Below are 24,302 nucleotides of genomic sequence, written 5' to 3' on the forward strand. Positions count from 1 at the left end.
GTAGAGCAACCTTACAACAAACCAACCAAAACACATCCACCAGGAGAATAGGGGCATAGAAGTGTTTTGTCAGAAGATCGCACCACTCTCTCAGGAGGGCAGACCTTTATTTTAAAATAAATGGCTACACAAAAACCTACTCCAAAACGACCACCATTGTATATATGATCCAGACGAATACGTTGCTGTTTTAATTGCTATACACAAATATCCAATCACACAGAAGGTGGCTGTAACTGCACTAATAGTCCGCTGTGCAGGACAATATCCCTCAGAGTTCAAAAAGTAGTCTTATGGCTAAAGGCTTCACCCGGAACAGCCTCTGCATCCACAGTGAGTGCATTCAATGATTCTCCCCTGGAAAAGAAACACGAGGAGGGTATTTCAGCCAAGCTACGTGAACAGACGGACCAGCAGGCTTGGGCCTCAAGGCAGAGAACGGGTCTGCGTGGGAAGGGTTTCTATCATCTAGTTTTCTGTCGTCTCCCATACTTTAATGACTTTAAACGACTGCACGCCAAAGCTAACAGTAACTTTAGAAGCAACTAGATACCAACTCTACCAGCAAAGATAGAAAATGTTAGAACTGGAGGAAATGACCAGGAATAACAGTGCTACCTCCTCAGCTGTCCCTGAGCTGGGAGGAGTTAGAATGGGTACTGCAAGGGTCCAGACAAGTAGAGGAACAAGCTAAAAAACTCTCACCACTTCCAGCTTGCTTTTGGGGACCCTGCAGATGCAGTTGGTTCCAAAGTTGGTGTCCCGTGTCTGGATACACCGCAGGCAGCAGAGGTTCTCGTATCCCTGTTTTTTCCACTTTGCAATCAGGTTTTTGTCAGCGTATCCTTCCTTGATGCAGTACTCGTACAGCTCTGTAGAGGAGCAGACACCATCACAAGTAGCTCTTGGGAAGCATTAGAAGACTCACTATCAGGAATTACTAGCTGTAGTAACTAGCAGTTAAAGCCAGGCAGCTGCCAGCCTTCCCTCCCCAGAAACCTTATCCTTCCCACCAATGCCCCAGTTCAGGCGCATCCACAGGCGGACATCTTACTCTGTTCCATTTTCCCCTGCCCCGGGTAAAGCATTTGTGTTCCTCACCTCTGCTGATAGCTTTTCTTTTATAGAAGAGATCAAAGATGTAACGTGTTTTCTGGTGATGAATTCTGAAGATAGGCCAAAGGGATTCCACTTTCCTCTTCCCCTCGTGAGGCTCAGTCTCCGCTGGGAGGGAACACAAGCACCAGGTTTCAGCTGACCATTCCAGGCAGCCAACTTATTTCCTTAGTCACTTTGCAATAAACTGTTGCAAGAACGTTCATAGCTTTAATACCTTACGGAGATAAGATTGACCTTAATGGGAGAAGATTCAAACAAAAGGGACCTGACCTGGAACAGCTCCTTTAGGAAATAAAACCAGAATGATAGTGGGGATGATGTGACCCGCACTGGGACAGCGGGTGACTTCATGGCTGCCCTACTCGTCAGACCAGAGCAACGGCACGGACGAGAACCACCCGTCCATCCACACACTGGCGAGCTTCAGCCAGGGTTCGGCCACGGCGTGCCCTAAAACAACCGTACACCAAACCTCTGTGCTCTGTAACCAGTGCACACCCAGAAAAAAGCGACCAGTACCGGCCCCGTCTCAGTCTGCGCTATCACTGCGAGGCAGAGATATAAAAACCGTCAATCTATATTCACAGGGAAAGCTGTGCTTCGTGAAGCGGTTAAGGATTAGCTTGTTTCAGAGTCGCATCCCTGAAAAGACCCAGCTCTGCTGCTTACCTTCTCTCATCTTCTGATCCAGCTCATCCAGCGTTGGCTCAATCAGCTCCCAGCCATCCGGGGGAGGCTTCCTGCTCCTCTTCACTTTGGGCATTGCCTCAGGAAGGAGGAATGCGAAAGGCAAGGGGACGAGGCTTTGCCAGCACTCAGGCGTGCAGGTGCTTCAAAGTCCTGACAACCACTGGAAAAAAAAAAAAAAACGCAAAGGAAAAGAGTTGTCAGAGAGATTTCTCCTAAGATTTCTGTGCCCCATTGCCGTTTTGCACTTCGATGATAAAAACAAGCTTTATCGAGCTCGTGAAAGAGGTAAAATCTCACCCAATGCAGCCCGGTAGCCCCGGGGTGAGCGCTGCACCCCCCTCACCGTTAACAAATCTTTTTTTTTTTTTTTCTCCTCCTCAGCAAAGTGAGACAACAGCCGCCCCTCCCCCACCCTCCGGACTACCCTGAAGCAACAATTTCCCTCAGCTCCCACGGAAAATACCGGACCGGGACACCGGGCCGGGGCCTAGCGCGGCCCCCGGGACTCGCTGAGGCTCGGGCCGTGTTGGCGGAAGGGGAAGAGGAAAAGGAAGGGGGGGGAGAGGCCCCGTCCCGCCGTCCGTCCCGCTCACCTGCCGAGGAGCGCAGCTTCCGCTCCGCCGCCGCCGTCACCCGTGGGGCCTCTCGTACCGGGACCGCCCCGTGGCCCCGCCCCTCTGGGCTGCCCGCCGCAAATGCCTGAGGGAAATCCTCCCCGCCGTGCGCTCCCCCCGCCCCCGCCTCGCCCGGTTGCAGGGCGGTAGAGCGCGGCTCGGCGGAAGGGAAAGCGACCTCGCTGTCCGTTCGTTGCTGGGAGATCCGGAGGGGGGATTTGCGGACGGCGGGAGCGGCGGCGCTGAGGGCAGCCCCGGGGAGGCGGGGCGGGCTGGTGACTGGGCGGACACCGAAGGCCGCGCTCCGCGGGCGGGGGGTGGGGGGGAGCGGCTTCCGCTTCCGGGTCGCCGCTCGGGGCCGGGGGGGGGCCTCGCTGCAGCTGCCGCAGCCGCCATCGCCGCCGCGATGCCGAAAGGAGGTGGGGGCCGGACCGGGCGGGGGGGGGGGTTCGCCCCTGAGAGAAACAGCGGGGGGGGAAGAGGGTGCTGAGGGGGTGTGGGCACCTCGGGCCTCGGGAGGAGAGGAGGGGCGTGGGGGGAGGCCCCGGCTGTGGAGGCTCGGGGGTTTGGGGGGGGGGCAGGGCTCGTCGTTCCCCCCCATCTCGGCTGTGGAGGTGCTGGGGCGGGGGGGGGGGCAGGTCTCATTCCCTCGGGTCTCAAAGGAGGTCTCTTTCCCCGCTCTCCCCGGGCTTGGGGGGCTCAAGGTGGGGGGGTGTCTTTTTTTTCCCTCTTATCGGCCGCGGAGGGTCTTGGCCTCAGGGGGAGGTCTCGGTTTCTTCCCCCAGCCCGCTTCTGGAGGCCTTCGGTCCCCTTCCCTCCCCTCCTTCGAAGAGATGGCAGATTCTCCACGTTTCTCCGAGCTGGGGGGCCGATTCTGTGCCCCCTTCCCCCCCCCCCCAACAAGTGCTATGAGATCTCAACAGCCCCTGAGGGTGTCCGGCCCGTGGGGTGCCAGGTTCCCCCGTGGGACCGGGAGCGGGCTGGGCCCCATGTGCTCCCCGCTGGGCTGGAAACGGCAGCCGGTTCTGCCGGGTCAGGGCTTGGGGCACACGGATGCCCGGGGAGGGGAGTTTACAGCTACACCGGGGATCCCGGGGGGTTCTCCTGGGGAGCACAGACGGTGTGTGGTGACCGACGGCCTTCCCGACCCGGTGGCGGAGGTCTTTGGGGCAGGGTATGGGGAATCCGAGCGGCTGGGCAGAGGGTCCAGCCCTGAGGATCAGCGTGGGGGGGGATGCGGAGGTGGTCGTGGGTTCAGGGGCTCCAAACGCGGCTCCTTTCATGTGGCTCCGGCAGCTCCGCATCTGGGTGTTATGGAGCGGGTACCGACTTGCTTGTGTGATTAAGGAGAGGTAATGAGGGACTGACAGGCTGTCAGGGCTGAGCTGGATCCACCCAGAACCTTCTCCAGATGCACCATCTGCATAATTGGCTCTTGTGCGAGCGTCTGTGCAACCCCAGTCATGTACATTAATGTAAACCAGCCTTCGTCATTCATCTTCTCTGTAGTTTGCTCCAATTTATTTCATCAGCATTTCCCAAGCTTTAGTACCAAATCTGCTTCCCTATTTAGATTTTCTTTAAGCACTTTATTTTGTGTCCATTTGCACAACGTTAGTAGATAGGGCTGAAGCTTTCACATATTTTTTTGTGACGGCAAAGAACTGTGGTGAGTTATAAGCCCGGTTGCCATATTTAAATGCCCCGTAACTCAGGATTTCCTGCTCTGTATTGCATTGTAGTTTTAAATGTTTGTTTCAAACCTTTTGCTTCTTGGGAAAAGAGGGATCTTTGCTCACCTACCCCCCAGGTCAGTAGCAGTTATTGTACTGTGAGCAGAAGAGTGGATTTTTGCACTCACTGTTTAATATAAAATGGAGGGGAGGGTTAACCAGCCAATAATAAATTTTCTTGCAGGATTATTTCTGATTATTTTTTGAATACCTTGATTTAAAAAAAAAAAAGTGATTCTTTCACTATTCTTCCATTCTCTTTGATTTAAATTCCTTAATTATGCTGTTTAAAGCTGAAGACAAATGTATTTGAAAGTGTGCCTGCCTTAGGCAACAGTGGTCTTTACTGCAGGTGAAATCTGCAGGTGATAATATTTTAAAAGTGCTACACAGAGGAGGACAAGAATCATTATCCCTATTTTACAGATGGGGAAACTGAGGCACAGAGCTGAAGTCAGTTGTGCAGCGTGATGTGGTAGGTCAGTGGCAGATGTAGGACGGGCACTCCGCTTGATCAGGCACTGCGGGTTGATCTCCCTGTGAAGAGCAGAGCCCCATCCCTGCCCCGTGCTGAGCTCCCCACAGTTCCTCCAGCTGCTGAGCCAGTGGCACTGCTGCTCCTGCTCAAAAGGGGCCTTACTTCTCTGTGTGCAGACTCAAATATAAATGAGATTGATTCACTTTTCCATTTGCTTCTTTTTAGGCATTTAATGTAAGATAATTCCTCTTGAGCTGCTTTCCCCTCCTTATTACTGCTGTTTATTTGCAGTAATAAGGCTTTCGTGTTCTTCAGTTCCGAGCCCAGTGTAAAATTCTGAGCCCAGCTGGACAAGAAGGCTGCCTGGCATTGGCTAAGCTTGTAGCACAGCGTTGGTTTGGTTTATTTAGGTTTCCTTGCTGTTATGTAGTGTGCCAAAGATACTACTGTTGTTCCATTTAGAGTGATGTCGTTTGCTGGGCAGTGAGGTAATGTCTCCTGGGCTAGAGCGTTCCTGTGGCAGATCTTGTTCCCAGAGGGGGTCAGTATTGCCACGTGGGACGGTTGGGAACAGATAAACAGAAAACACACTGTCTTTGCGTGCAGCAAAGCTTTTGGTTGTGCTTATGGTTTGAATGCCCACAAGCTTCCACAGCTGAGCTCAGAGAGAAGAATCTGGTCTCTGCGCTTCCCCATTTCATGTGAGAAAAACATCTCAGGAGTCTCTGTAAGGCTTCACAGCGGGGGTTTTGAGATAATTTATTCCACAGCTCAGCTTTTACTGTGCTAAAACTTACGAGAGTTTGTTTCTGCTGAGGCAGGAGGACTGGTCAGGAAACATTGAATTTGTAAAGGTCGCAGCCCAGAGAGGCTGCCTGTGCTGGCGCTCCCTCTCCCTCCAAGTCCAACAGCGCAGCCAGGTGTGGCCGTGGCACAGGGGTACAGTAGTGACAGATCTCCCACGCATCCTGCGCAGTCCTGAGGAAGGAGGGACGATCCCCTCAGCCCTCTCTGCCACCGTAAGGTTTCCGTTGTCCTCGGCAGGTGAAGCAGGGAGGGTGAGAGAGGACATGAGGATTTCCTGCTCCTTCCATCGGACTTCAAAGGCTCCTGCAGTAGCAGAGAGCTCCCTTGCCTGAGCTGTTTGCTTTTTGTCAATCTCACATACCAGTTGTACCTTGAGCTACCTAGCTCAAGGCTAGAGACTGACTCTATTCAGCTTGCTTTCCAGCAGTTCTTTGAACTGGAAGAACATAAACAGAGCGGTCACTTGCAGGAAGCATTAATGGCTTCAGCAACTCATTAATGAACAGAATTTTAAACTTGAGAGGAGATCTTAGCCAGGCAGCCCAGCCAGCTAAGCTGATTCTCTCCTCTTCCTGGTTCCTAGAGCTTGTTTTTATTTTTCCTTATAAAGCAGTAAAACATGGAGGCTCCTTTTAGTAGTTCTTCAGCTCTCATTATAATTCCCAAAGCTTTTGTCCAATTAGCTTCCTATTTTCTCTTGGCACAGCCTTAGTGTAGGGGAGGGGTTAAGGAGGCAAGCTTGTTGGAGAGTTGGTTGTGACCGCGGCTGCCGCAGGAACATGCTGTGATTCCTTCTGCGCAGGAAACGCAGAGAGCGGCTGTGGGACTGAGCGGCCCTTGCCAGGCCGGGAAGTGAATCAGAGAGGCCACAAGCGTAGGCATGGGTGGGCAAGGAAGGGTGGCATCACCGAGAGCTGAGGGAGCACTTGGAAGCTTGTTGCCTCATAACTGGTGTCACGGCTCTGCGATGGTTGAGGGATGGGGGTTCCCCCTTTGGGGAGTACCTTCCTGGCTCCCTCTCTGTAGGACAAACCTGTGCTTCATTTGGAAAACACTGTACAGCTGATAGGCTGTTCTCCATTCTGGTGTCTCCAAAACCAGCCCAAGGGGAAAGAAAGAATTGACTCTCCAAGTATCTTTCTATGGATCAATAATCCCAATTTTCTATGTAACCTACCCAAAATTTTTTGAGTGTTTCACTGAGACAGGCAAGTTCAATGTGTCCTTTTTTCATTGTTGTTTCGATCCTATCAGAGGAGCTATTTTGGTTTGTCCTATCTGCACCGAAAATCCAGAGAGAGTGCTGCAGGAGGAGTAGACCTTTCTGGAAGCTTATCACTAAACCATTTATTCATTTTATTTTTTTTGTACAGGTAGAAAAGGAGGCCACAAAGGCCGAGCAAGACAGTACACAAGTCCTGAAGAGATTGATGCCCAGCTCCAAGCAGAAAAGCAAAAGGCAAGGGTATGTGTTTGCCTATGTTACGTGCTTACTGTCGTAGGTTATGGCTTGTACAGCATGCGTAACTTGCAGTTCGTGAGAAATGGCAGCTTAGTCAAGTGTTTCAGGTCATTCTGTCAGTGGTCACAATATGAGTTCTGAATATCTCTGTCTGGGGAGACTGCAAGGTGTGATCCAGTCTGGTTCCTCGCAGAAGTGAGGCCAGGTAGACCATCCAGTTCACAATTTGAAGGTTAAAGGATAGGGAATGTGATTACACAGCAGCTCTAGACATCTTTTCCCCCTGTATTTCATCATTCTAGTCTCCAGTGTCAGCTATTTTTTTTTATCCGTGCTCTGCAGCTTGGCTGTGGAGAAAAAGGGCTCGCATCTTCACATCTTATTGCATACTGAAATTATTATATTTGCCCTCTTTCTCTTCAGACTTAAAAGACCGAACTCCTTTGACTTCTTCCTGTACACATGATTTTCTTGTTTGCCTCTGACTTGTAGGGAGAGATAACAGAGTCCTTTTTTGGGCGTGTTCCTGTGCCCCAACATAGGATTGTAACAGCTCCCCCCACTTCTACAACTACCTGACTGGTGTTATAAAAGGCATGGCTAGTTTTTGCAGTACTTGCTCTCTTGTATTCCCAAATTATCACAGCTACGATGGCACTCTCACTGCTATTTTTCTGTGACTTTCTGAAAGTGCTGCCGAAGCCTAAATACACTATTCCAGCTGAAGCTTCACAGCACTGACTACAGTAGGATAATTATACCCCATATAGGAAATACTGATGAATACCTCTGAGAAGGTGACTCTTTCAAGCAGTTACGAGCCATATTGTTGACTCCTTTTTAATGTTTTGACCAGCTGTAACTCAAGATGATTGTGTGGTTTGCTGCTTAGCAACATATTCCGACTTTGTGTTGGATTTCTTCTTCCGAAGTATAACTGCTCGGTTTGTTTTCTGATTCCACCTTCTTGGTATCATGCCATCTTTCCAAATTCTGAAACCACTTATGGGTCTGATCCTGTTTTCCAAAATGATTCCAGCTCCTACCAGTGCGTTGTCATTCACAAACTTTACTTCCAAGTTGTTAATAAAATACCAACTGCAAATGGAACAGAACAAGTGGGACCCCACTTGAAATGTCTGTCTTGTTTCAAAACAAACCAGAGAACTGCTCTTTGAGAAGGATTTCTTTTTTTGGTTTTTTCTGATAATCCATACCACATAGTGATGGTTACATCTAATGCTACTTTGTTAGGGAAAGCTTAAAAAAAAAACCCAAACAATGAACAAAATTACTCCTCTTACTGCCCATAGCTCATACACTTTGCCAGTTGCTGTGATGTGGGATATTTGGCAATGGGAAAGCAAGCTGTGCGCACCCATGTTGGTTCTTCTTATCTTCTAATGATTTACAAATTAATTCCTAGACTTCGAACTGGTAAAAGCTTCGCTAAGAAGTCTGTAATTTCTTGGATAATAGTGTTCTGGTTGATGGTTGTCAATTTGCTCTTCTCTAGGTTTTTTTTTTATCTAGATCTAGGATGGGATCCAGGTCTACGCTACATCCGTGTAGTTTCCAGTCTCTGAGATATTGTGCACTGGAAACCCAGGCCAAAATGTCTCCTGGAGATCTTTCATTTGGGGAAAGTAAAGTGCTAGTTCTGTCTTTTACAGTCTTTTCCCTGGCCTGTTACAGAGAGAGAACAGCAGAGTTGTTTAGAGGTAATCTGCTGGGGCAGGTGATGCATGCTTATGTGTTGAGAATGAGCTCCTGTTTTGTAACAGCCAGGCACCCTTGGTGTCATAAGGGCCATGTCAGGAACACCACTGCTCTTAGAGTTCGCTCTCATCCCTCCAAAATTATCTCATTTAAGAGTCACTGTTGGATTTGGGATTTTTATTGACATCCCTTTTCTCTCATTTCGTGTGATTTTGTAGGAAGAAGAGGAGCAAGAAGAAGGAGGTGAAGGAGCAACAGGGGACCCCAAAAAGGAGAAGAAGTCTTTAGATTCAGATGAGAGTGATGAAGATGATGAGGATTATCAGGTACTGTCATTCTCAGGGCACTTAATGCATTTGCACCACCTGGATTCTTGGGGCAGGAGAGAGATGCACGCCCTTGATTCCCGAGTTCTCTTTGAGAGCTACCTATAGTAAATTTTTTATGGAAGACCTATTTTTAGAAGGCCAGAAAACCTTACTTGACAGCATTTTGTCCTCAGAATGAAAACTCGTGTATTTTTATAAGTGAAATGCAAAGGCAAGATTTCAAAAAAGGCTGAAGATGCCTGGTGGTATAAATCTTGGTTCGTAAATAGGTTTGCTGTCTGGTAGTAAAAACATCTTGACTTCTGCCTTTGCGGTGTGTTGCAGTGTATTTGATGAGCTCTGATACAACACAATGTTGGGTATGAGAGAGCTTCTTAACCTTCCTCTTGTCCTTGAACCTTAGCAAAAGCGCAAAGGAGTGGAAGGGTTGATAGACATAGAGAATCCCAATCGTGTAATTCAGACAACCAAAAAAGTAACTCAACTGGACCTGGATGGACCTAAGGAACTCTCGCGACGAGAGCGGTGAGTCTTTCCTGCTGCCTTGGCAGGAGTTAGTGTGTTCCTGGCATTTCATCCTTGCTGGTGGCAGCAGCTTAACGCGGGGAGGTTTTTCCCTGGTGTGTATGCGTTGGGAAGCCCTTTAAGTATGTTGCTGTCTAAAGCAGACACTGAACAGCAGCAAACTGGGGTGCAAAATGTCTTTGCTTACAAACTTCACAGAAGCTGTCTGTCCTCTGGGAGTAGCTATGGCCATCCTGGAGCCAGACAGCTTGGCCAGGTGTGCTAAGAGAGTGAAGTTTGTTGCTGTGAAGTGGATGTAGGCCATTCATTTCCTGAAGTTTTGTGCCAAAAATCAGACATAACTAAAATCCATTAACCAGAGGTCACCTTGGGGGCCGCTTTAATCTTGCTACAGGAGGTGCCCCAGTGACAGGTAGCAGTTTCCCAGATTGCAGGCGTCATGGTGAAAGCTTTGTCTGAGCAGATGAATAAGATGAGAACCAAAGTTTAATCTTCTAGTCTCGTTTAGCAATGGAGAGTTTCAGAGTGAAAGATTTAAGCTCGCTTATTTGGGATAGATTGCTTCAGCAGAAGTACACCTTTGAGGGTAAGGCTGGGAAAAACATGTCATGGTGCTGTGCAGTCGGGCTAATTCATTTGACCTCATTGTGTGTCAATATCCGTATTTAGCCGAATGAAGATAGAAATAATCTCTCTCATCATCTGTGTTCAGACCCTGCAATAGATATAACCTCTGCTTGAAAACTGGTGACAGGGCCCCCCAGTCTCTGTGGGCAATCCATCTCTGTCTTCACCATCCTCCCCAGTCAGAAAGCTTCCCCCTCTCTGCCTGTACCTGTGTGCTTCCTTGGATACTCTGGTGACTGATGTGTTTCACTCAAACAGAGAGGAAATAGAGAAACAAAAGGCAAAAGAAAGATACATGAAAATGCACCTAGCTGGCAAAACAGAACAAGCGAAGGCAGATCTTGCCCGACTAGCCATCATTCGGAAGCAAAGGGAAGAAGCTGCCAGAAAGAAAGAAGAAGAAAGAAAAGGTTAGAGAGTAATTAATCATATCCTCTTACTTCTCTTTGCAATGGCTGTACTGCCAAGAGGCATGATTTCTCATATCACACATAGTAATCCCTCACCTCCTGAGATTGCGTGGTGTTGCTGAGTGTCATCACAATTCCTCTCATCACAACCAGGTTCAGCTGTTTCATTCTTACAAAGTCCTTGCTTTATAAAGCCCTAGGACATCTGAACAGGCAGCAGGAAAAGAGAGAAGGGAATTGCCCTTGATAACCATGTTGTCCTCAGCCTCCCAGGCAATGCTTGCTCCAGTTTGGGGGTTTAGCGGGTTCCTTGTGCTGGGTGTGATCTATCTGCTTTGCATGCTGGGGATCCAAACTGCCCAGGGCATTTGCAGCACTCCTCCCCTGCCTGGACGTTCTCTTCAGCTCTGATAGATGTGAAGCAGAAGTCTGATGAGCGTGTCTTCTCAGTGGCTTCCACTGAGGAGCTTGTGCATCAGCATCAGGGTAATTTGTGGATGCCTGAAGAGAGGCCAAGGATAGAAGGGAACGTGCAAGGGGGGCTGCTGCTCTTAACTCTGGAGGGGAGCTACCAGGGATTGGCAGGAAGGGTTGGATTTTTTCCCGTTACCTCACTGTACATGGCTAGCAGGATTTCAGTCTCTGGGGCTTTCAAGCCACCACCCGTCCCTGATATATGCTGTGAAATGACGACACCTCTGTTCTTTTCCTCCCCCAGCAAAAGACGAAGCGGCTATGGCAGGTAAAAGACTGCAGTCACTATCCCTTAACAAGTAAGCACAGGACATGCAAGAGGAGGAAACTCCAGGGAACTGTGCCTGGTGCCTGCCAGGAACTCTGTCGTGTTGCATACCATAGATGCCACGTAGGGTGTACTGCGGCATCGAAGTCACCTTCACCTCCAAGAGACACTGACGATGTGTTTGTCCTCATCCTGGCACAGATTTCCATTTGGGGTTAGGGGCAGCTGCTATCTTCGGTGCAGAACTGTGCTGAACAGCAATTCTCTGTAACAGTTTGGAAATCTGAATGTTTTTGCTGATTTTAGGATTCAGAACTCATAGACGGGGCAGGGCGGGAGGGAGCTGTGCGGGAGGGGAGCTGCTTCAAATATTAGATTGCAAGAAAATAGATTGTGGGGTCATTGTGGGGTGGGGCATGGGGTGGGGAATTTTGACTTGCTAGTGAAAGCCCAAAGGATAATGTATCTGAGGAATCCTTTTTGGGCAAATGGCCCATCAAATTTTGCTGCAGGGTGTTGCAGTGTAAGCTGGGAGCCTGACTTCATGGACATCTGGAGTGCCGTTTCTTCCCGGTTTCATCCCTCCTTTCTTGCAGCCAGTCTCCCCTTTTCCCTCCTCTTCATTTTTTTTTTTTTCTTCTCCTTATTAGGGATAGTGCCAGTTTTTAACCACATCATCCTTTGTTTAAAGGAAAAAAACCAAACAACATTAATTGTATCAGACCCAGATGGAAAAAAAAACTTGATAAAGTTTAAAAAACGACAACAACAGAACTTGTATATTTGGCTGATTAAAATGTAAGTTATCATAACTGCTCTGTCCTCGTCTTGTGCGTGTGTAAATGAACACAAGTGTACAGGCTGCTGCTGAGATGCAAGGTGCAGTAGCAGTCTGGTGGTGTGGTGACTTCTGCATCTGCTGCTTTGCTGGTCTGTGTTGTTTGTGGTGCGGAGTTTGGCTTGAGGTTCAGGAGCTCCAGATGCAGCCTGAAGGCAAAAAGCTTTTCCTGCTGTCTCTGATGGACCGTCTTGCACAATCTGATTACCACAGTGGAGATAACGGTTACCCTCAGGCTGCTGTCGGACCTCGTCACTGTGTCAGAAGGCCGGTCCCCGAACTGTCACCCCTGTCAGATGTCCTGTCTCACAGTGTAGGGCTGCTGGAGCAGGAGATGCTCTAACCCACTGCGCCCCAGGAGGTCCAGGGTGTCCTGCTGTCAGCCTGTGCCAGGGACACCAGCGCTTCCCAGACTCGCTTACCAAAGGCTGGAGGAGATTCAGCCGCAGAGCTGAGACGAGAGCGCTCTCGGAGTCGCTAGCAGAGAGGTTACAGTCGTAGAGGTGCAGGGTGACAGAACAAATGACATTTGTGTAATCCTCTCCGTGCCTGGCTGTGGGGGCTCAGGCTCATATGAGGGTGTGCTACGGGGAATGTCGCTGTGAGCTGCCTGCCCAAACCGCGGTGGGGAACTTGCTTTCCTGGTGCGGGAAGGCCGGGTCATCTCTGCACATGGGTGAAAGTGTAACCCCTAGGGCTGTTCCGCCAGCCTGTGCTTTCGTGCCCCAAGGCATGATTTGAGACGGGAAATATCTTCAGGGAGCTACGCGAGATGAGTGGTACCAGGAGAGGTGCCCTTGCTGTCAGCTCCAAGAGGGAAGAACTGAGCCGGTGGGGACAGAACTGACACGGAAAGTTTGGGGGGTCCTTGGAGCGCAGGGAGGCGGATGGAGCAGGGTGGTGGGAGGCAGCGGGCTGATGCCTGGGACAGAGCAGGGCAGGAGGATGGGGCTTGTTGACACAGGGTGAACGCGCAGAAGTGGATGGAAAAAATCTTTTCCCAGTAGAACACACCTCCTGCTAACTAATGGCTGGGCCAGAACCCAAATGTCACCGTCCCTCTCTGCCAGCCAGCACTCCCCTCCCGGGCCGTGGTCAACGTAAGGGCTGGTCTGCTTCGAGGGGCACCACCAGGATCAGGGTTTAACCCGAGCTGTCACAGCGAGGTCTGATCCCTGGAGGAGTAACCACATTGCACTGCACAGGTTCCTTTTCCTTTTGGTGACAAATGTAGGATTTCCTCTGCAGAGATGCTCATTTTAAGACACGGCAATGCTGGAGGAGTGGCTGGGCATCTTGCCTGCCCTAACACACCTGCCTGGGTACTGGTTCTTCTTCTGCCTTTGCCAAAGCCCTTACCAACCACTTCATCATGATTTCATACCCTCTGAAATGTGTGACCCTGCCCGTTGTTTACCACATGCAGTTAAACCCTGCTCTGAAATGTAGAAAGATTTATCCGCTTTCTTACAGCTTCTTCAAAGGCTCCTCGGCACTCCTGGGAGCAGCTTTGTCCTTTGTGAGATGGGACTGCTCGTAGCCCGAGTTAGAAATGAGGAAGGTCGAAGTTGGAGGTGCTCTGATCAAAATGACCTGGCAGCCTGCGATAACAGGCTGGAAAGCGGCAGGATTGGTTTGGCAGCCCAAGGTTTCCGAGCTGGCTCCCAGGGTGTGGAATTGCACACCTGGCGGGACTTGACCGGGGTCCAGGAGGAGCTTGGTGCCTGGAGCAATGTGGGAAACCTGCGCTGCCATGCCACCTCCATCCTCGCCCCTACCTTTTCTCTAGTACCGATCCTGTTTTGAAATCGTGCTGAAACAGGGAATGGGGAGGTGACGTTCCCCTTATCCCCACGGTCCTGATTCATCCTCAGATCTGGCAGCAGAATGGACCCATGGTGAGATGCGGCACAGCAGCCGTGATGTGCTCTAATCACACGCATGTTCACCTTGAACTTGTTTTTAAAAAAGCAAAAAAAAATCATTGAAGTTATACAGGAAAATCCTTACTTTATTCTTGATTTCTTTAAGCGATGTATGACCAGCATCGGGTAGGATGGTAACAAAAATAGTAAAAAAAACCTGTTTTCTTTGTCTGAGAGCAGCCGCCGGGGCTGGCTGGCAGCCGAGGAAGCATGCTGGTGGCACCGTGGCCGGCTCGCGTGGCACGGGGGCTCGCGGGGGAAAGCAGGCAGGCGCAGCGTAGCAGGGGTGGGCTGGCAGCCGGGACACCCTTCCCGGATGGCTCCTTCATTTGATCTTGAGATCCTTCAGCGCTGACTCCAGGCTCTAAAAATGAACCCGGAGCTCATTCATCACCAGCTTTTTGTTTTCCAAGGCAACTGGAGGTGGTTGGGGAGTTGAAAGGGGGGGGAAGCTGTCCCCTGGGGTGCTAACCCATCCCCGTGGGGAAGAGATCCCAACTTCCACTGGTTTTGGCTCATTTTTCAAGCCACGTGGGCAAACCTGAAGCCAGGAGAGGGTGCTGGATCCCTGCACAAGGCTAGCATCAACCCCCCCTCCGACGGTGAGCTGTGAAAGTGCCACCCAGGGGTGTCCCCCACCCAACCCTGCGTTAAAGGAGATCCCACCCAGGACTGTGGGACCCCCGTGGGCAGGATGGGCCCCACCACCACAGCAAAGAGCTGCGCAGCAGCGGGATGAGGGATTGCAATCAGAGCTGTGGCTAACGAGGGTTCAACGCTGGATGCTCCCAGCCTGGGGGGACCGTGGCACCGTGGGGATGCCTTACCTTGACATCCCAGATGCTCATGCCGCCGTCCATCCCCGTGGTGCAGAACTGCGAGCAGTTGGCCTTCCCGCCTGCCAGCACCGAGATCTGGCTGCGGGGCACAAAGAGACGGCGGGGAGTCAGCCCCAGGTCCCTGCCGAGCCCTCAGGGCTTCCCGGTAGCCGGTGGGTGGGATTGGGGCTGGACCCCTTCATCTCCCCCATCCATGTATAGGGATGCTCCGGGGCTGTCCCAGCTCCTGGGGTTGGACCTCACTATCTCCTCCACCCACGTGCAGGGATGCTCTGAGGATACCCAGGGATGCTCCAAGGATGCTCTGGGGATGCTCCAGGCTGTCCCAGCTCCTAGGGCTGGACCCCTCCATCTCCCCCACCCACATGCAGGGATACTCAGGGATGCTCTGGGGATGCTCCAGGCTGTCCCAGCTCCTAGGGCTGGACCCCTCCGTCTCCCCCACCCACATGCAGGGATGCCCAGGGATGCTCCAGGGCTGTCCTAGCTCTGAGGCCAGACAGCAACACTGCCAGGGGATGCTTGGGGACCAGCACCCCCAAGCAGCCCCCAGGGTGACCCAGCCGAGCCCGTCCCTCCACCCACTCCCCCCCCCCCAGTAAGCACCTGATACTGTTCTTGTGCAGGGTGTCCAGCGTGGCGTTGGCAGTGTCCGAGCTCGCTTTCTTGTCCAGGTTCTGGAAGCGCTCGCGGGCGGTGAGACCGCGCTGGGAGCTCTGCTTGGGGACGTCCAGCTTCCCTCCGAAGGTCAGGGTGCCCTGGCTCTCCTCGTAGGTGAACAGCATCGGGTAGCAGTCGTGGCCCTGGGGAACCAGGTCGCTCTGCTTAGCACCCTTTTTGCCGGCTCCCGGCACGGCTCCTGGCACACGTCCCCAGCCCGGACTTACCGCGGCCACCAGGCTGTTTTCGGTGATGAAGGTGACGGCCAGGAGAGGCAGGGTCTCGGTGCACAGGGAGGCGACGCTGTGAGGGAGGGCAGGGTGTTAGCAGCGAGCAGAGCTTCAGCCTCTCCGCGCTGAGACTGGCACAGCTCGTAACACAGGTGGAAGCCGCAAGACTACAAGGAGAGGATGTGCCGCCTCCGTCCGTGTTTGCTTGGCCCAACCCAAACCCAGATGTCTCCATCCCTGGGTCAGTTTTGGGGTCAACCCCCCCCTGCCACGACAGTATGGCTGCCCCAGTCCCCCCCACAAGCCCCCTCCTCTCCCCAGCCCTGCTTACGCCATCTTCTTGTTGGCATCGGCGAGGCAGAGGGTGCTGTCGTGGCTCACCCAGGCTACACGGGCGCCGCTGGCCGAGAAGCAGATGCTGTGCACCCACCCGCAGCTGCTGCTCGACTCGAACATCAGCTCCCCGAAGGGCATCTTGGAGCCCCACGGTGTGGGGCTGGGTCGCTCCTCCACCTCCTTGATGTAGGCTGAGAAGATCCTGGGAGGGGAAGGGAGAGCCTTGCCGTGTGTCTCTGGACACAGCACCGGAGCTGCCTCCATCCCTGCCCCTTTGCGTGCCTCAGTTTCCCTGCCAGAGCCCGTGGGGTGCCCCGCTGCCTCTCATGCCCTGCTGGGTGCTGTAACGCTGGGATGGTCCCCAGGGCACCCCGCAGCCCTCCCCACATCTCCCCTTTACCCCGTCCTTGGCTCCCAGCAGCACCCAGAGGGGTGAAGCCTGCCCCATGGGTGAGCCAGGGTGCTGGGCTACCCCACACACCTCCGTGCTGTGCCAGGGTGGGACCCCAAACCCTCCTTGGGGCATCCCCCCACCTCAGGTCCTCCCAGTCATCCACCCCCGCTGTTCCTCACCGGCACTTGAAGTCGCAGGAGCCGGCGGCCAGGAGAACATTGTTGGGGTGCCAGTCGAGGCTGAGCACCGTCGAGCGGATGGGCTTCTTGATGTGCTTGCAAACCCACCTGCGTGGAGAGCGGTTGGCATCGGTGGGGGAGCATCACCACCCCTGGGAACCACCCTGGGCTTTCAGGCAGGGCTGGCTGAGGGTGGCCAGGGCTCCAAGTGCCCCAGGAGCTGCCCTGGGCCACCATCCTGCAGTAGCAGCTCGGGTACGGGGAGTACCTCCCCCCATCTCCCCATCTGTCTCCACCTCTTCTTCCAGCTCCTCTCTGCCTCACCTCCAACTCCTCTGGTCTCCTATCTCCCAGTCCATCTCCACATCCATCCATCCATCCATCCATCCATCCATCCATCTCTTCTCCATCTCCCCTCCATCTCTCTCCCCTCCATCTCCCCCAGGACAGACCCAGCGAGGCCATGGCAGACCCTCACCAGTCGTTCTCCTGCTCAAAGTAGCAGATGGAGATGAGTCGGGAGCCGCTGCCCACGGCGAACTTGTTCTCCTTGGGGGACCACTTGACACAGCGGGCGGCCCGGTTGATCCGCAGGATGACCAGGGTGGGTTTCCAGACGTTGCCCTTCAGTGTCCAGACATAGGCGTTGCGGTCGGTCCCGCACGTCACCAGCCGGTTGCTCTCAGGGGCCCAGTCAATGCCTGGAGGGCAGAGAGGGGTGATGGTGGCCCAGGGAGCCATGGGGATGGGGATGGGTCACTCAGGGCTGGAGGCCATTTGAAGGCAGAGCTGTTCTGGGTGGTCTCTGCTCCAGAGTCCCTCTTTGCCCTACTCCCACGTGGATCCCAAACCATCCCACCCCATCCCTTCCCATCCCTCTGACCCCAAAGCATTCCATCCCAACCCATCCCACTCCATTCCATCTATCTCATCCCTTCCCATCCCATCCCTTCCCATCCCATCCCTCCCACCCCATCCCATCCCATCTCTTCCATCTATTCATCCCTTCCCATCCATCCATCCATCCCACTTGACCCCAAACCCATCCCATGCATCCCATCCCATATCATCCCTCCCTACCCCATCCCTCTCCATCTCTCCCATCCCATCCCACCCCTGGGTGCCTTCTGACATGCTGGATTAGGGCCAGGAGACAGACACAACCTGTTCCCCCTCCTCTGCCCGCTGCACAATCCCCATCCAGACGCTGCCGGTGCCACCGAGCGGGGCTGGGACCGGCTCTGGGGCAGGACCACGTCCCCATCCCCTCCGTCAGCCAGGACTCACCCGTCACCTGCCCGTTGTGCTCCTTCAGCTCGTGGACTTTGGCCCACTTGGCCCCATCCTTGCGGTAGATGTGGACCTCGTGGTTGTTGGGGCAGAGGGCGATCTCTGCGGGGCGAGAGCAGCAGGGGCAAAGCCCTCCCCTGGGTCATGGGCTCTGCTGGGAGGGGAGCGGGACCACCCAGGGGTGACCTGCCCCTTCTTGTGTTCCATCTGCACAGTGGGGTCCCACCAAACCCCCCAGCCCTGGCCCCGTGCTGTCCCGAAGCTGGCCCTGCTCCTGCAAACTCCCCCAGACCCGACAGCCCAGCATCCTCCCTGGCCCAGCGCGTGGGGCTAGTGGGATGGAATGGGATGAAACAGGATGGGATGGGACAGAATGGGATGGGATGGGATGAGATGGCTGCGGGTGCTCAGCTCCCATCCAACCCCATCCTGCTCTGCCTGCCCAGCACGCCAGCCACAGCAGAGAAAGCCCTTTTTGTTCTCTCCCACATCCCCTCCGCTGTGGCCGGGAAATGCCATCGGCCGTGAATCACCCAGCTCTGCTCTCCTCTCCGTGCTTCATCCGACTGCCGTGGTGCCTCAGGGCTGGAAGCTGTGCTGGCCCCCCACTGCACCAGGCTCTGCCCTGGCAGCGGGACCAGGGGGATGCAGGGGGGAAATATGTGCTGTCCCAGTCCCAAAATGTGTCTGTGGCGGGCCCTGCTTCCCCAAACCCAGCCCTGCCCCACCTTGGGGGGGCATCGCCTGCTGCGGGGATGTTCAGCCGGGACAGTCGGTACTTTGGGCCATGCCTGGGGATTTCGGGTTGGGGTGCCCCGGCCGTACTTACGGGTCCGGTCCTTGTTCCAGGCATGGCAGCTGATGGGCTCCAGCAGGAAGCTGTGGTAAGCCATGGCTTGCGGGCTGGGGACAGGGCGAGACCCCCGTGGCCATCAGGACATGCTGCTCTGGCCACGGGGACAAGCACCCAGCAGAACCCCCCAGCTCCCAGCCCCACCGAGCGTTCCCTCCCACCGGGATCAGCCCCGTGTTGCAGCCCACCGTGCCCCCCCCTCTGCCAGGGAAGGGTTTTCCCGGAGGATTTCCAAGCTCAGAGACTGCCCAAGCTCTGGGGGGGTGAGAGAGGGTCCGGACTGAGCTGGAGGAGACGTTCCCCATGCTGCTGCCCTGTGGCCGGACACCCCACGCTGAGCGTCCCATGGCTGGGTGCTAGATGGGTGCCCATGGCCAGATGCCCACAGCTGGGTGCCCCATGGCCAGGCACCCCACGGCTGGGTGTCCCATCACCAGATGGGAAGCAGGGACCGCTTGGGGACTTCCAAACCACGCCGTTATCCTGCCCTGGCCGGCTGCATCTCGGTGGGCAGGAGCCAGCCGGGTACACAGGGACCCCGGTGCCGGCACTGCCAGCCCCAAGCGCATCCTGGGGGTCCTGCCATGGGCAGCACCTCCTCCCTCCGGCTGCTCCCACCAGCCCTGCAGGGCCCGATCCGCTTGCTCCTTCCTTAACTCTCATTTAGGAAGAGCCAAAGCCCCGTGCAGGCACATCCATCCCATCCCATGCCATCCCGCCCCATCCCAATCCATATGTGCTCAGCCCCAGCGAGCCGGTGACTAATCCCTTCCCCTGGCTGAGCTCCCACCGCTCCTGCCAGCACCCACCGACTGCTCCGGGCACCCACCGACAGCTCCGTGGGATGGAGCAGCTTCCTGCAAGTCCCCTCCGGGTGCCACAGGACCGGGAAGGGCTTGGATCAGCGGCACAGCCCCTCGGCCATGCGGCCGAGGTAACGCACGGATTTAGGGAAACACCTCGCCAGGGCGTGACGGATGGGGATTACTCACAGTTTGCCTCTCAGCTATTTTGAGAACTCCCTGAACGCTGCCCGTTTTCTTTGGCAGCTAAAAAACGGTACAGGGGAAGGAAAAAAGTCCCTCCCAGCAAACCTCTGTCCCCGGGCTGGTGAAAAGAAAATCCATGGAGATCCATTGGGAGAAATCCCAACGCCAATGCACGGCACAGCCCCTGCCGTCACGTATCCCACGGCCGAATCCCTGCCCAAACACCCGTCCCTGCCGGCCAAGGACGTGGGCATGGCTGAGCAGGCAGCTGCCAACCCCAGCCACACCGATCCCACTGGAGTTTAGCACGGGGTGACCCACGGGAGGGTACAAAGCCGCTGCTGCTCGGGCCACCACGCCGGGGAGAGGCAGCCGTCCCCCAGCCGCTGCAGTAAGAAGCCAGGGCTGCTCGGCCGTTCGAGCTCCGATCGCTCCCTGCAGCGGTTTACGTTTTATTTCCCCAACCGCCGGTTTATGACCAGTTCCCTGCTGACGCCCCGTGGGCTGAGCCGTGCTCCCGCCTGGGGTGGGGGAAGCCGTGGGGTGACCCACGGGGAGCTCAGCAGCCCCTTTCCCAGCCGGGAAGAGCATCGGAGGGGTCGTGGCTATCTCCCCGCTCGACATGGATGCTCTCGAGGGAGGAAAAAGGGCATTTTGAGAAGGTCAGACAGGATGGGACTGGGACCCGATGCAGCTCTGTTATCTCCCCCAGCCAGCCCCGAGCAGTTCGGAAACATCCTTGGAGGAGATAACCAAACCTTGGCAGGAGCCGAGCGCTGGGGGCTCCTCCCGGTCCCAAGGAGAAAGCCACGTGCCAGAGGAGCTGTATTTTCGGTTTTGCCGAGCCTGGCGGGGCGGCGGGAGGTGGGTTTGTACCCACCAGTGCAGGGACACGGTGGGCTCCCGCGGGACCCCCACGAATAGCCTGGTCCTCCTGCGCCACCGAGCCCCCACCCGTGGGAGCCCCTCTGCTCCCCACGGAGCCTGCAGGGTGTCACCCCTCCGTCCTCCTGCCAGCCGGGTCGGGGACACCCACCCTCGGTCCCCGACGTGGGTGTGGGGTACCCCGAGAGCCAGCCCAGTCCTGGGGGGGACATCGCTGCCCCAGGGCGGATGGAGGGCAGCTCCGACCCTCCTCTTCCTTGTGCTGGGTAAAATCCGAGGCGGTTGATGCCCGGGGAGGAGAGGCAGGCAGATTGCAGGGAGCTCTGGCTCTGCCCGCACCAACCCCCATGGGACCCCCGCCGGGGGACCCTTTCCAACACCCCGCAAGCTGCCGGGCCTCCGGCAAGAGAATAAAACTCAAACTTGCTGCCAAAGCTGGAAAAACAAACGAACAAACAAACAAACAAAAGCCCAAAACGCAGCGACAGCAGAACCCACGAGCGGCGAGGCGTTGCCCGCACCCCCCTCGGACCCCAAAACAGCCCCGGCCGGGGGTTCCCTGCCTCCCCTCGAGGGGTGACGGCCACAGCCCCCCCATGGGACAGACCGAGCTCCTCGTCGGGCTGGCAGAGCTGCCTCCCCGGCTCCTTACCTTGCTGGGCAGCGCAGGCAGGGCTAGTTCATGGACTCTGGGCAGTCGACACGAACAGCAGCCCCTGAGCGAGCGGTGGGAGCTGCTGGCTGCCCCGCCGAGGCAGTCCGACTTCCCTTTTCCTCTCCGAGAAATGCAACCACTTCCTTACGTGGGCGTTGGGGGAGCGCAAAGCAGCTCGGCGGCCGCCCTGCCCCTGCCTGCCTGCTCGCTTGCGAGCCAGGCCTCTCCGCCATGGCCGCACGTGGACAAGCCACCAGTCCCGGGATGCTCCCGGCAACTCCCGCTGTCCGGTGGGATGCGGGCAACTCGCCCCGGGTGCGCCAAGGGAAGGATGCAGCCGGGAGAGCTGAAGGGAAGGATTCTCCCATCCTGTCCCTCCGGCAGCGGGAGGGTTGCTCACCCCCAGGTCCCCGACGCGTTTCGGAAGGGGACGGATGCAGCCCGGAGGTCCTGCTTGCCCGCAGCAGGCGATAGCTGCGGTCGGAGCCCACCCGGGGCGAGACGTGCGTCGGCATCGCCTCCCACGGCCGGGGAGATTCGCAGCTCGGCAGGACCCCACGGCGCCCGGATCCGGCCGCTGCTGCCGGTTCCTGCATCCCACTGAGCCCAGTGGGACCCAAGCCCAGGCTGGCTGCGGTCACAGCTCTGCTCGCCCCAACACACCATGCGTGTACCCCCACCTACCAGCCACGCACCCCTCTGGGTTTTTTCCCCTCCTGCTTCAGAACAACTAATTTTTATCCTTTTCCCAGCTGGGCAGGGTAACTCCCAGGGACTCAGCTCCTGCTGGAAGTGCTGGGAAGGAGAGATGGGCTTCAGCTTCTCCCTCCCCTGCTGCGAGCTGGCTGCAGTCACGCGTGGAGGGATGCACTCACCCCTTCCCTCCCCGAGGCATGTCGCAGAAGCGGGACAGCAGCGCACGGGGGTCTCATACAGGGCCCCGACGGGGTTTTTCAGCTGCAGGATGTGGATACGATAACCTCATATTTGTTGAGCTGCAGAATTAATCCCCATGCGAGGGGTCAGCTGTAGATAAAGGCTCTGCAGGGTGGCACTGAGCAGGCAGCTCATCTCTCCCTTGGGTCCTCAAGTTCGTTAGCCACGCTTCCCTTCACAATTGCAGCAGACACACATGGAGATACCGAGATGTCCCCGGAGGGTGGTGGGTCTCTGCAGCTCTCATCAGGAGTGAATCCCCATGGAGGGACAAGTCCCCCTCAGAAGCAGCGAGCTGCCCCATCCTCCGGCACCAGTTTGCCCATCGCAGCACCCAGCCTCGTCCCCAGCATCGCTGCTGCCCCAAATGCAGCAAGAGGGACGCAGCTCCCACGCAGCTGAAAGCTGTGGCTTTTTGAAGTTTTTCCTGCTGCCTGCATGTTTTCTCTAGTCCTCCTTTGGCTACGAGCTGCTCTGCCTCTGCTCTTCACCAGGAGGGTTCGGGCTTTCCAGGTGTCCGACCACTGCCTCCAGCCCTGCACCAAGACTGGCAACTCTCATCCGTGTGGGCTGGGAGGACGCAGGCCAGGAGACCATCCCTCTGCTCATCCCTTCACATCGGATCCCTTCCAGGCAGGGATGCGAATGAACGGTAGGTCAGTTTAACTTCTGCAGTAGGAATTGGGGGATGTTATTAAGAGATGGGAGAGGAGAGCGTCCCCCCCAGCACTGCCTGCTGAGCAATTCCTTGCCTGCCATCGCGTTTCCTCGTCGCTTCTGGTCTCGAGGCCGCTCCTGCTGCGGCTCCTCTCTGAGCCTGCGCTAATGAGTGCAATGGGCTGCCTCTGCCAGGGACACACTGGTTTTGAACACTGCTTGGGTTTCCACCAGGCTCGACAGCCCACGGGGGGAATAAGCCAGTGCTGCGGAGGCCAGGGATGAAGGCTCAGCCCCGCTGGGTCTCTTGCCAGATCCAACTCGAGGTCTGGCTAAATCCTTTACCTGCTTTTGCCTCCGTTTTCTGAAGTGGAAAGATCCTCCTGCATCCACAGCAGCATGTCTTGTAATGTTCAGGGCCTCTGCAGAAAGGCCGTAGAGAAACTATGCCACTGCAGAGATGCTGGGGACACCAGAACAGTTTTTTCCTGGGGTTTTCTTTGAAGGTGGGGCAGAGGGGACGGAAAGCGGCAGCGATTCCGCAGCTTCTTTCAATTTAGAGGCTGGGGAGTTTTTCAGGCAGGCTCCAGTGAACGGTCCCTGGCATCCCTGCTTGTGTAGCGCCCCATTTCTTGCCCCTAAACAGTCTGTTAACTGGCGTGTAACGTCAAGCATACGCAGCCAGCAGCTATCCTGTAATTAAGACTGCAACCACAAGCTTTACTGTGAACGTCGCTTTCAAAGGCACCGTTAACCCGAGCACACACAAGCACGTGCCAAGAAGGCTGGTGCTGCGGTTAGCTAAATATGCTACTGAATTCTCACCCACGCTGGACACAGAGGACAGTGTTACAGACGGGGGAGGCGGCCAAGGAAACGGTAGAGGTAAAACAACCACCTACCTTCACCGCGGTTCAGACACCGGAGGTGGGATGGCAGCAGAATGTCCTCTCAGAGCGGAGTGATGGCCTGGAAATCCAGAAAGCCATCATACCCCACCGTGGGATGGGGCACAAGGCGGAGAGCTCTCCTCGGCCCCTGCGCATGGGGCGGTTTTAAGTTGAATTATGTCTTGAGTGATGGGTGTTTATATTCCCCTTGCTCAGTCCTTTTCTATATAAGCACCTCCAATCTGTTTTTAATCTCAGACTTCTAGCATACATATTGCTCTCAGGCAGTAACCTAGGGCAGTTTCATCAAACCTCAGTCTGTTGGCTTTTTGGAGCAAACAGGCTCATTTTACCTTCTCCAGCTCTTTCACACAGAAAAAGAACAAGGCATAAACATTTAGAGACCCATTTTCTCCATTCTCTCATTAGATGATTTTTTTCCATCCTTTTATGTTATTTGGACCATAGATTTTAGAATTTTTTTTTTTTTT

General features: G+C 55.0%; 3 protein-coding genes across 10 annotated transcripts; 1 reads left to right on the forward strand and 2 right to left on the reverse strand.

The window, feature by feature from the left end:
* Positions 1 to 92: 92 nt before the first annotated feature.
* On the reverse strand, positions 93 to 2,540 carry BUD31 (BUD31 homolog). 8 transcript variants are annotated; one of them, XM_052772756.1, is made up of 5 exons: positions 2,403 to 2,540; positions 1,789 to 1,969; positions 1,102 to 1,224; positions 706 to 872; positions 93 to 357 (listed from the first exon to the last, which is right to left on the reverse strand). In XM_052772756.1, exons 2-5 carry the CDS (start codon positions 1,880 to 1,882, stop codon positions 307 to 309), a joined length of 435 nt encoding a protein of 144 aa, XP_052628716.1. In that variant the 5' UTR covers positions 1,883 to 1,969; positions 2,403 to 2,540; the 3' UTR covers positions 93 to 306. The 8 variants fall into 8 exon arrangements, with proteins under 8 accessions (XP_052628716.1, XP_052628717.1, XP_052628722.1 ...); XM_052772757.1 differs by having other exon boundaries at positions 2,407 to 2,508; XM_052772762.1 differs by having other exon boundaries at positions 1,789 to 1,959; positions 2,403 to 2,487.
* A 220-nt stretch (positions 2,541 to 2,760) lies between these two features.
* On the forward strand, positions 2,761 to 12,067 carry PDAP1 (PDGFA associated protein 1). The gene is made up of 6 exons (XM_052772812.1): positions 2,761 to 2,842; positions 6,815 to 6,906; positions 8,841 to 8,948; positions 9,355 to 9,476; positions 10,362 to 10,513; positions 11,232 to 12,067. The coding sequence occupies exons 1-6, from the start codon at positions 2,830 to 2,832 to the stop codon at positions 11,288 to 11,290; spliced, it is 546 nt and encodes a 181-aa protein (XP_052628772.1). The 5' UTR covers positions 2,761 to 2,829; the 3' UTR covers positions 11,291 to 12,067.
* Positions 12,068 to 14,077: 2,010 nt separating this feature from the next.
* Positions 14,078 to 21,536, reverse strand: ARPC1B (actin related protein 2/3 complex subunit 1B). Its single transcript, XM_052772811.1, has 10 exons — positions 21,326 to 21,536; positions 18,776 to 18,849; positions 17,944 to 18,048; positions 17,135 to 17,357; positions 16,657 to 16,764; positions 16,079 to 16,285; positions 15,745 to 15,820; positions 15,464 to 15,660; positions 14,846 to 14,936; positions 14,078 to 14,382 (listed from the first exon to the last, which is right to left on the reverse strand). Exons 2-10 carry the CDS (start codon positions 18,837 to 18,839, stop codon positions 14,344 to 14,346), a joined length of 1,110 nt encoding a protein of 369 aa, XP_052628771.1. The 5' UTR covers positions 18,840 to 18,849; positions 21,326 to 21,536; the 3' UTR covers positions 14,078 to 14,343.
* Positions 21,537 to 24,302: the final 2,766 nt, after the last annotated feature.

This window comes from Harpia harpyja, chromosome 21, assembly GCF_026419915.1.
Source record: "Harpia harpyja isolate bHarHar1 chromosome 21, bHarHar1 primary haplotype, whole genome shotgun sequence".
NCBI lineage: Eukaryota > Metazoa > Chordata > Aves > Accipitriformes > Accipitridae > Harpia > Harpia harpyja.

What these genes read in the sequence shown, in the direction of transcription:
- ARPC1B (XM_052772811.1), bottom strand. Translation starts at nt 18,839, where the DNA reads ATGGCTTACCACAGCTTCCTGCTGGAGCCCATCAGCTGCCATGCCTGG. An exon ending in GATGCCAACAAGAAGATGGC is followed by an intron (nt 15,821 to 16,078) that starts GTAAGCAGGGCT and finishes CCTCCCTCACAG; the next exon opens with CGTCGCCTCCCTGTGCACCG. An exon ending in TGAGCATCTGGGATGTCAAG is followed by an intron (nt 14,383 to 14,845) that starts GTAAGGCATCCC and finishes GTTCATTTTTAG; the next exon opens with AGCCTGGAGTCAGCGCTGAA.
- BUD31 (XM_052772756.1), bottom strand. Translation starts at nt 1,882, where the DNA reads ATGCCCAAAGTGAAGAGGAGCAGGAAGCCTCCCCCGGATGGCTGGGAG. An exon ending in GGATCAGAAGATGAGAGAAG is followed by an intron (nt 1,225 to 1,788) that starts GTAAGCAGCAGA and finishes GTTCCCTCCCAG; the next exon opens with CGGAGACTGAGCCTCACGAG. An exon ending in CCAAAAGCAAGCTGGAAGTG is followed by an intron (nt 358 to 705) that starts GTGAGAGTTTTT and finishes TTTCTTTTCCAG; the next exon opens with GGGAGAATCATTGAATGCAC.
- PDAP1 (XM_052772812.1), top strand. An exon ending in AAGATGATGAGGATTATCAG is followed by an intron (nt 8,949 to 9,354) that starts GTACTGTCATTC and finishes CTTGAACCTTAG; the next exon opens with CAAAAGCGCAAAGGAGTGGA. An exon ending in GAACTCTCGCGACGAGAGCG is followed by an intron (nt 9,477 to 10,361) that starts GTGAGTCTTTCC and finishes TCACTCAAACAG; the next exon opens with AGAGGAAATAGAGAAACAAA.